The 10,374-nt window shown below is 57.8% G+C and overlaps 1 protein-coding gene and 1 long non-coding RNA gene across 2 annotated transcripts; one reads left to right on the top strand and one right to left on the bottom strand.

Annotated features, from left to right (window-relative positions):
* Positions 1-122: 122 nt before the first annotated feature.
* Positions 123-6,426, top strand: LOC310883453. The gene is made up of 2 exons (XR_014573545.1): positions 123-841; positions 1,921-6,426. It is a non-coding gene; the product is annotated as an uncharacterized lncRNA (long non-coding RNA).
* HSPB8 (heat shock protein family B (small) member 8) lies at positions 6,059-9,696 on the bottom strand. The gene is made up of 3 exons (XM_083803801.1): positions 8,741-9,696; positions 7,662-7,725; positions 6,059-6,830 (listed from the first exon to the last, which is right to left on the bottom strand). Exons 1-3 carry the CDS (start codon positions 9,117-9,119, stop codon positions 6,671-6,673), a joined length of 603 nt encoding a protein of 200 aa, XP_083659927.1. The 5' UTR covers positions 9,120-9,696; the 3' UTR covers positions 6,059-6,670.
* Between the last annotated feature and the right edge of the window lie 678 nt (positions 9,697-10,374).

Raw genomic sequence — 10,374 nt, forward strand, 5'->3', positions numbered from 1 at the left:
CCCTGAGGGAGCCCTGAGGCGGCGCCGCTGCCACAAGGAGCCGCGCGCCCGCCGTTACCCGGGAAACCCCGCGCGGCGCCGCGCGCACAGCGCCCACCCTCCCTCCCGCCGTGTGCGCCCAAGCAGCAAATGTTGCACGGGGCCGTGCAGAAGGGGCTGAGCAAGGAGCATTGCACAGGGCCGTGCACGAGGGGCCGAGCAGTGAACGTTTTGCATGGCTGAGGAACAGGCCTTGCAGCGCGGGTGCCTCCAATGGCAGCTTGCTCACTGTTAGGGTTGAGGCTGCGCTGCACGGCCATGCAAAGCGAGCATTGCTGCACCCCCAAGAGGGCCAGAGCAGGGGATTGCAAAGGGATTCCTCTTGTAAAACCCATACTGGGGGGCACCAGGAGGCAGCAACTAGCTTGGAGTTTCTCCTTGGCTGCAGCACGGTCGTGGCTGTTTGCAGCTGAGAAGAAACACCCCCACGCCTGGTAGCTGCGACAGCTGTGAGAAATACCACAACAAGGTTATGACAGCTATGGAAGTGGGATTTCGAAGCAGCATTGATGCCTAAAAATGTGCTTCTGCACCAACACAACAATGCTTTTGCATCTGAAAAAAAGATGCGCAATTGGCCCCACTTTGTGCTGCTGCCCAGTGCATGCTTTTTTAAAAAACAAAAAAACAAACAAAAAAAACCTCAAAACTTTGAAAATTCTTGATTTTGGGGTCGGCACACAAAGGCATTTTCCTCCCACAGCAGGTGCTGGGTGCAGCCTTTGCCTGGCTCTTGGGCACGTTTCTCTCCCGTCCTTTTCATTGCCAGCTTCCATTCCACAAGGCATTCGGGGACAGACAGGTATGCATTTATCCCTCTTTTCCTTCCATGTCATTTCTCTGTCCAACTTACAATTTTTGGTGGCAATTTAACAGCTTTTACCAATTACAGCCCTATCTTCTCTGTTGCTGCTGCAGAGGAGGAGGTTATGCTCGTTACCGCTGTCCTCAGTGTTTGCTGTCACCGCTTTTAAGGCTTTTTCTTTTCTTTTTGTCCTTAGCTTTTATTTTCTTACCTCTCAAGGACAGCCGTGGATATGCAAAGCTGTCCCTGAGCTCAGCAGCCCTTTGCTTTCGGCAGCTTTGTGGGAACGGCCTCCTCCTTCAGTCCTCACCCTTTTCTCCATGTGTCCATTTTCTCCAGACGATAGCTGCATCCCAGCTCCCAGCCTTTGGGAGCACCAACCAGCCAGCCCTCATGAAATCCCTGGTGCAGAAAATGAAGAGATTTGGGGCCTCGGGGGTGCTTTGGGGGGCAGGCAGCTCTCGGCTCCTTGCAGTGAGCTGCGAGGCTGAGGGGAGGCCGCTGCGGCCTGGCTCGTCAGCGCTGCGCTCGCAGGCCGGGGAAGCTGAGGTGCTGTCAGATCTCCGTCTCACAGTGTCTTCGCTGCTTCCAAACCTCAAAGAGATCCTTCCAAAAAGAGATCCTTCCAAAAAGAGCAGCCGCCCCCTCGCCGGCACCGTCCTCCATTTTGTGCCCTGTGGCAGGCAAGGTGGGGGGGGGGAGTTTGCGTGAGGCAGAAAATGGAGGTGGGCGTGAAGATGCCCTGAGGATTGGGAGGGGACCTCAAGCTCCTGCGGAGCTGCCCAAACCTCATCCCATCGCAAAAGGAAAAGTGCTGGTGGCGGGCACACAGTTTGAGGATGAATTAGGATTATTTGAGGATGGATTAGGAGCCAGCTCTGCGGCTCTCAGGGGGTTGGTGGCCAAACACCGCAGCCCCATGCTGGGGAAAATCCTACATGACCTTTAAGGTCCTTTGAGCTTCAGTGTACCCGAGTAGAATTCAAGCAGCACAATTCCTCCCCCCCCACCCCCCCAGCCCCCAGCCATCTGGGTGCCACTTTAAAAGACATTTTCTTATATCATTGCAATTTCAGGAAATCGCACTGGATGGCTATGGAAATGCGAGATGCTTCCCCCTAAATTGTGCGGCAGCATGAAGCGTTTTAAGCCTCAGCTGCCACTTATGAGATATTTTGACAGCTCACAGACGGCTCCCGAGACTTCCCCAGCCCCAGCACCACCGTGCAGGCTGGTGGTGAGCCTGGCTTCGAGCGGTGCGGTCCCACTGAGCAAAGCCCTGTGCTTGGCTTTGTGGCAATTTCTGCTCATTTTATGCTTGTTTAGCTTTGGGAAGGAGGAAAATATTCCTTAGCAGAGCTCTGAACCCACTGCGAACCTCCTTTGAACCTGCTTTCCTAACCAGGTGAAGCTGCAGGCACGTATGTGCACGTCAATGACTTGTACTCCCCGTCGATGCTCAAACATTGATTTCCACCTAAAGGAAGCTCCCGAGGGATGAATTGAGAGCTAACTGTGGGTCAGTGGGTTGCCTTCAAGGTCAGCAGCTGCATAAATACAGCAAGCCCAACCCCAAGCCAGTTCACCCAAGCAGCTTCTGGACCACACGAGCAGATCTTTGGCCATCAAACCCTGCTAGGGCGAGGGCTGGCCCTGCTGCCCCATGCTCATCACTTCATGTGGGCACCAGTTCCCCCCAGCAGGACATTTTCCTCCTCCCTCCAGCCATTCCTGATGTTTTATCCCCCAAAGACGGCTCCTGCTTGCCGAGCAGGGATCGAAATGCCGAGCACGCCTCCCTGCAACTCGCGCTGATTTTTGGAAATTGCAGCAAATCAGCGTCGCTGCAAATTGGCCGCTTTTTTTGGCTCAGGCTTGATGCAAAGAGGAAAACAAATGGAGTTTTAAAATGCAGCTAATCAAGCTGTTAAAGAGAGGTTAATCCTAACGGATTAATCAGATTGCAAGGGGTCGGGAGAGGAAGGAGCAGGAAAGCCTGGCTGTTCCTCGGGGCAATGCCACGTTTCAGCAAGAGCATGGAGAAGGTGGCGATGCTCCTTGGGGGCAATGGAGAACTCCAGCCTTTTCCCCATCTCCTGCAGCCAAATCCCAGCCTCCTGCTGCCCGATGATCCTGGCCATCAGCTCAGCTAGGGTATTCTTCGTGGGCAGAGCCCCCACAGGCAGCTGAGTGGGCTCAGGCATGAGAAGGACTCAAAAATAATGAGTGGCAATGAAAGCAGGGAGGTTTAAAGAGGAATATTAATGATGTACACCGCTGTATACAACAGCATAATCACAAAAAAAAATGTGTTAGACCCATTAAGTACCATTATCAATGCCTGAAGCTAATCGTTTCAACTTAATGAAACTAATTCATTTCCCTGTGCTGGAGCGACGTCCCCTTCTGGCACAAGCGGCAGCGATGCCACCAGCCCTGGTGCCCCAGCCACAGCCAGCACCGTGGGGCACCCTGGTGCCGCTGCCCTGTGCTCCCTGGCACCCTTGGTGTTAACTGTGGTGAGGAGCATGGTGAGATCTCCAGAACTTCTCTTGGGAGGTGCAGGAACCCCAAGGTGCCCCCCAGCACCCATCTCAGGGCACCCATCCCGCACCTCTTAAGAGACCGGAGGAGAAGTAACTCAGAGCCAACGCAGCCTCACTGCTACCAGCTAAAAACCCCAAAACCCCATAAACCCAGCTTTGCATCACCTTTTGCTCCATCACCGCAGCCTTCCCACGAGGCCAGGCCTTGGCTCCAGAGAGGAACCTGGGGTCAGCACCATCCTAGGAAAAGCACTCGCACCTTGCTTTACCTTCACGCTGGAGAAGGTTTAGCTTGATTTATTCCAATTAGTTGTATTTTTTTTTGTTCTAATGAGCTCTTCTGCAGGCTTTCTGTGCTTCATGACCACCCTCCTCGGCTGCTGTAACGTGTTTCAAGGAGATTTCTTAATAAGGAGAGATCTCCAAGGCTGCCTCGGACAGGGGGCTTTTTGTTGCAAGATGAAAGAAGAAAATGGAGGGGGAATTGGGCTCCTTTGGGGGGGGTTGCTGCAGAGCATCTGTCTGCTACACCAAATGGCAGGACATCCCGTAGTTATCTGTGGTGTTTCCAGAAGCAGAGTCATCCCCCGTGGGTACAGCACATTATTTGCTCATGGGGAGGAAGCTGGGGTCCCTGGAAGGGGCTGGTGATGCTCCACAGGGTGGTGGCACAGACTGGGAGCTGCTGCTGAAGTGCTCAGCCTCTGATTTAAGGGATGGAAAGGCATCTGGTTGGCATCGGGTTCTTTTATTAGAGGAAAAGAAGGCATTTTTGCTTCTCCGTCCCAGTGGCCATCGTGTGACAAAAACACCTCTTTGGAGACATGAGGGAAAAAAAGGGGATGAGATTTGCTCTGCAAGTAGAGAGCAGGGATACAGCAAAGCAAAGACTCCAAAGGAGGAGGAACTCCAAATAGAAACATGAAAAAAAAAAAGTATGTAAAAATGATGTGGACTTGAGCAGAGGAAAACCAGAACCATTATGGGATAGTCTCTGGGGAGAAAAGGAACGGATTCATGCTGAGTGAGCCTGGGTTTGTGTGAGAGCCAGCCTGAAGCATGCTGAGGGATGCTCTGGGAAGGAAAAAATGCCCAAGGAGCTGCATCAAGCCCTGCAGAGACCTGAGCAGGGCAGGGGGGAGTCAGGGGGGGCGAGGGGCACGGATCCTCCTCGGCCACAGGACGAAGGGGGGCCTCCGAGGATGCCTGGTGCCTCTGGCCCTCCCCGGAGCTGCCTGTGTGCTGCTTACCCTGCCCCGCATGCTGCCAGCCAAAAACGATCAGTTCGGCTTTTTGCTTCCATTTTTGGGAAACGAATCCTCGGGGACACGCAGGGAGCTCGCCTCGTCCTCGGGGGGGGACACAGGACGCCCCTCGGTGCTCCCTGCACAGGAGGCCCCGCACCGGAGCGGGTGTTAAGCCACAAGGCATAATACACCGTGACACCATAAAATGCAGCGTAATTGCAACGAGGCCATAAAAACGTAATGTAATTGGAGTGGCTATCGCAGTGTTTTGTTATGGGGCTGATGGTTTCACAGCCTCATCTCACCCAGGGGCTGAGGACAGACAGACAGCCCCGGGCACGGGGCCGAGCTGCTGGAATCACGCCGCAGCGTTTCCAAACCTGTTCCTCCACCTGCTGAAACACTCGGAGCAGTATTTATTTTTAAAGCCTCCCTCGCTGCAGTGATCAGGCAGCACTTAAAAAAAATATATATATAGCGCTGATCTGCACCTTCTTTGTTGGCGTGGGGTTCCCGGAGGATCCAGCAGCTCAAGGGGGTGCTCACCAAAGAGGCCCGGCAAGCTGCCCCTCTTACGGGGCTTTGTTGCCAATGCAGCCTCAGCTGGTAAGGAATTACCCCTGGTGCATTTCACAGCATTGTTTATAAGACGTTATTAAGGAGTTAGTCAGGAAACAGAACCAAATAGACCAGAAAGTGAATAAAGACATAAACCACTTTCCTCCAGCTGCAGATGAGCAGGAGAGAAAGCCGAGAATGGAACCCAGCTGGGCAATCCCTCGCCACCCCCCAGGGCAGATTGGGGACATTTGCGGAGTTTTAGAGGCTGAGTAACATGCCCCCGTTTCACCAACATCCACCCAGCAGCTCCTACCTCTGTTCCAGCTCCCAAAGAGCCAAGCCTGGGCTCTCCATGCCCCAGGCCTGGAGCCCTCTCCAAATACCCCGGGGGTGTAGCAGGGCTCAGCTGCAGCTCGTCCCCCCCAGCCCCTAAGCGAGCAAGGCTGCCGTGCTCTGGGGAATGCCAGGGCCAGGGTTTACAGCACACGGCGGGGCTGTTGTTGGTAACCAAGCCCTGAACGAGCCCGGGTGCAGCATGTGAGCTGTATTTTTAACTCCAAGGCCCTGGCGCCATGGAAAACCAGGTGCCCGCTCCAGGCGCCCATTGGCACCGCTGCTTTGCCGTGCCCTGGGCATTGGGTTGCAGGGCTGAGCTGCGGCCAGGAGCTTGCTGGGGGACATGTGAGTGGGGATGATGTGGGGACAAACCCCAGTTTCCCAGCTGAGAGGCTGGTTTATCATCCCCAAGTAGAAACAAAGGTCTGCAGCCCATCCAGAGGGTACGGAAATGCCCACGAGCATCCCCATCTGCCCCTGCCCTTGCCTCCCAGCCCTCCAGCTCAGCCAACACCAGCAGAGGCTAAGAACATCAACTCATCTTTATTCTTCAAGTCTGAAAAGTAAAAGCACAAGTTCTCTTTGGAAAAAGAAAAAAAAATGTTCAAACATGCAGACAGTTTACATTTCTCAGCAGGTCTGGTGGGGGTTTGGCTGTCAGGGGGGGAAAGGGCTATGCCGTCAGCCCCCGCCACCGGACGTGTGCCTTCGGGTTGGCGAGGGGCCATTTGTGGAGATGGAGTTCAAAAAAAAAAAAACAAACAGAGAAGACGACGACACAGGACCACGGGATTCCACTTCAATTTAAGAGGAGAAAAGGGCACTTTTTTGCTATCATTACAAACATCCCGCCTGCTCACCTTACAGCAAAAAAAAAAAAAACAAAAGGACCGTAACGAGGACACCCGTTCTGCCCGGTCTGACGGACACAAAACCCTCTACCAGGCCATCAGACCGCTGCAAAACCGCAGTGACGGTGGCCTGGCGGCCGTGGCAGCCGGTCCCGGGGGGCAGCGGGCGCTGCCGTCCCCACGAGCAGGAGAGGCTGTGCCCTGGGGCCACCCCGCTGGGGACCGGGGAGCGGGGTCGGGGGGGAGCGGGGAGCAGAGAGGAGGCCACCAGGGTGCGGGGGGCTGTCAGGCGCAGGTGGCCTCCGGGCTCTCCACGGGGATCTCACTGCCGCAGCCGCCCTCACCGTACTGCTGGTATGGGGGGATCTGGGGCGCCTCGATGATCAGCAGCCCCTCCGGCGACAAGGAGGCGAAGACGGTGATGGGATCCACCTCATAGGGTAGCCTGGAGCGGGGACAGAGAGACAAATGTGTTTAGGAGCTGGAGTGGCCGTGTGGCTCGCAGCATCCCTGCTGGGAATGCCCACATGGGCAGGGTCAGCAGCCCCCGCGGCGCTCTCCGAATCCCCCTGTTGTTCCCGTAGCTCCCAGGAACGCGCCGGGGATATTTAGAGCGGTCTCTTGGCCGCCTCGCCACCCGCCGGGCGCTCTGTTTAATCTCCGTGGCAGATGTGTTTGACAGGACGTCACCACCGCCTGCGCTGGCCCGGCTTCTGCCGAGCATGAGTAAATCAGCCCCATGCCGCTGCCTGCGTTGTGCCCAGCGCCTTGCCCGTAAAAGGAGCCTCGGCGCCTGCCTCTCACCCGGCACGGCCGCCCCGCGCACGCAGCTTTTTCCCAGGAATATTCTGGGGGAAGCCAAGCGGCAAAAGCCCCGCCGCTTCCTTGCGGTTTGCACCTGGTGCTGGCTCACCTTCCCCGCTGCTCTTACTGAGTGAGTCAAGGCGATAGCGATCTGCCTGACATCATTCGGATATGTACTCGGGTACGCACGCGGCCGCGCGCTGATGAATGGGTGTATTTTGGGGCTGGTGATGGGATCAGCGCTTCGCGGCCCCGCAGGATGTGCTGGCACAGTGCACCCCTCTCCTGCTGGGGTCCAAAATGCAGGGAGGGGACCGAAAATCACCCTGGGCGCTGCTCCATGCCTGCCTGCTCTCATGTCAGGGCAGATTTTGGGGTGGAGACAGCAGTGCTGTGGCCATCCCATGTCACGGGGATGGGGTTGTGCTTGTAGAGGGCGTAGGAGGATGCCCCGGGGCCGGGTGATACCTACTGGATTTTCTTGGTGAAGTTCTTGGAGACGATGCCTCCTTCCACCTGCTGCTCCTCGTGTTTGCCTGGGGGGAAGGACAAAGGCAGTGTCACCACCCCGCAGGGCTCCTTTGGTTAACCCAACAAGCAAAACAAAACAAAACCCAGGAAAGTTTCCAAAGGAGAGGTTTTCCCTTCCCCAGCACAGAGGCTTCCACGTGGGGAGGGAGACGCCAGACCCAGCCAGGCCTTGAGCTTAAAATGGGAGCGATCGTCACAATGAAGTGATTCTAAAATGCCTCTCTCGGGAAAAAAAAGAAGGGAAGGGAGATGCCAGCAGCTTGAGGCAGCAGCAAGTGCCCGGCCTCTGGGGCTGCACTGGTCTGAGGAGGAGGAGGAAGTAGAGGAGGATGGGGTGTTTTCCCCTGCCAAACACCTTCGTTTCCCATGAGGGCCTGGGTCCTGCTTGCTGCCAAGAGATGGAGCTGAAGAAGGAGCCCCCAGACGTGATAAAATCTTTGGAGGGGCCCCATCCCCTTGCCCCCATCCTCCGCCAAGCTGCCAGGTGCTGTATGAGAGCCCCCCTAGGTGGGGCTTGAGTTCTGAGGCCACTCGGCCCCCCCCCAACCCACAGTGTCCCCCCACACCCCAAATCAGCCCCTGGGGCAAATACTGCAACACGGCAGCCCCAGGAGGTGTGGGACGTTGGCCTGGGGGATGCTTGGGGCCGGAGGCAAATTGTTGGGGCGTCACGGCTGGATTTTTAGGGAGGTGCTTCTGGCTGCCTCGCTCTCGGCCCCTTTAAAGGGAATCTCCCTCTCTCCCTCTGCTCTGGCCTCACACGGCTATAATTAACCCAGACAAGCTGGGGCCCCTCTCAGCAGCTTGCTACTGGATGCCAGCTGGGACTGAAATCGGGGAGATCTACCCCAAAGGAGACTTTTCCTTTCCATTTTGGCAGCAAGCATGCCACCACGGCTCCTGAGCAGGGTCCCCCACCACATCCCCAACCCCTTCTGCACTGAGCCCGTGGGCATGCCACAGGCAGGGCAGGACCTTCGCGCCCCATCCTCCTCCTCCTCCCCGCACTTCGGCTCTCACCTGACACCTCGACGTAGCCGTCCTTGGTTTTGACCGTCAGCTCCTCGGGTTTGAAGCTGTGCACGTTGACGCACACCTTCCAGGGCTCGCGGGAGGCGGGCACGGGGCTGCGGCTCTCGGGGTACCCCCCGAAGCGGGCGCCGTAGCCGGGGGCCATGGCGGAGGCGCGGGCCATGCCGGCGCGCAGCGGGCCCGGCCAGGTGGTGGTGAGCCGGGGCCGAGCCCAGTCGGGCCAGTCCGCCGTCAGGTCCCCGGGGAAGGGCGACATGCCGAAATCATCGTCCAGGAGGCGCGAGGTCAAGCCGGGCTCCCGGAAAGGGTCGCGGACGCTTCGCCTGCCGGGGTAATGGCAGGAGAAGGGCAGCTGGCTGTCGGCCATGGCTCGCCGCTCCGGCGGCTCGGGGCTCACGGAGCCTCAGTGGGGCTGCTCCTGGCTGCAAAATTCCCCGGGGAGCCCGGCCCGGGGCAGGCGCATCCACGCGGGCGGGGGCTCGGGCGGGCGCGGTGGGGGCTGCTCCCTCCCTGGCACCAGGCGGAGGGCGACGGAGGAACCCCGATTCAGGGCTGAACCATTCGGTGCTTGAAAAGCAAGTGCAGGAAGGACGGAGGAGATCTCTGGACCAAAAAAAAAAAAAAAAAAGCTTCCTGGTTGGCTTCAGTCCCAGGGATCGGGTGGTGGAAAATAAAACTTCTCGGCCGGAGAAGGAAAAACAAACAAACAAACACGAATATCCCAAGATTAAAAGCTTATCTCTCCCCTCTGTCTCCTACAATCACGGTGCGGCTTCCCCGCCGCTCCCGGGTGAGAGCTGCAATAAATGCTTGAGCTCGGAGCCGAGAAACTTCTGTAACCTTCCAGCCGCCGGGCGAGCGCTATTTATACGGCTTTGGGAGGGGGGAGGCTGTGTTTTGCAATTCCTGCCCTGTCAGCCGAGTATTTTGGAGAGGATGAAACAGCCGTGGAGAATCTGGGCTGCGGCAGCTGACCTCTCCCGCTGGCCCGAGGATCCTAGCAGCCACAGGGCCATGGCGTTTTCAGCAGCTGCCCCAGCCCCTGCCTAAAAATAACCCCGGAGCTCATCCCTTTCGCCCCAATGTCACCCATTAAAAATACCCCCACAGTGGGTCCGGCCCCCGCACTGTATGGCCACGTGTCCCCATGCCACCGAGCAGCCCACTGTGCTGGGAAATGTGTCACCGCCATCCCCACAGCACGGCACACGAGGGGACGAAGCTGGTTGGGATTTGTGGGCTGATGCCCGGGGCTGGGCCTGGAGCAATGCTCCCAAACTGCCTGGGGGGGGGGGGAGCGGGACCCCACAAAGCAACCAGGCACGGTCCTCGCCCCCTCGCCCTCCTCCTCGCCGCATGCCCGGCCCTGCCACAGCAGGGCGAGGCGCTAATCACAGCCCGCGCGGTGGTGGCGGAGCTAATTACAGGGCAGCGCGCAGGGGGAAGGGGTGCGGTGGCGGTGGCGCGAGCGGTGTACCCGGTGGTGCGAGTGGGGGTACCTGGTGGTGTCCCTGCAGGGGGTCCTGGCACGGCTGGGGTGGGTGGGCGATGCGGCGCGCCAGGGGATGTCGCCGAGGATGCGCAGTGCCGGGTGCTGGACCGCTTCCTCACGCCGCGTCCTC

Source organism: Anser anser (genome assembly GCF_964211835.1).
Source record: "Anser anser genome assembly, chromosome: 18".
Classification (NCBI taxonomy): domain Eukaryota; kingdom Metazoa; phylum Chordata; class Aves; order Anseriformes; family Anatidae; genus Anser; species Anser anser.

What these genes read in the sequence shown, in the direction of transcription:
- HSPB8 (XM_083803801.1), bottom strand. Translation starts at nt 9,119, where the DNA reads ATGGCCGACAGCCAGCTGCCCTTCTCCTGCCATTACCCCGGCAGGCGA. An exon ending in CGGCTACGTCGAGGTGTCAG is followed by an intron (nt 7,726 to 8,740) that starts GTGAGAGCCGAA and finishes CCTTCCCCCCAG; the next exon opens with GCAAACACGAGGAGCAGCAG. An exon ending in AACTTCACCAAGAAAATCCA is followed by an intron (nt 6,831 to 7,661) that starts GTAGGTATCACC and finishes TCCCCGCTCCAG; the next exon opens with GCTACCCTATGAGGTGGATC.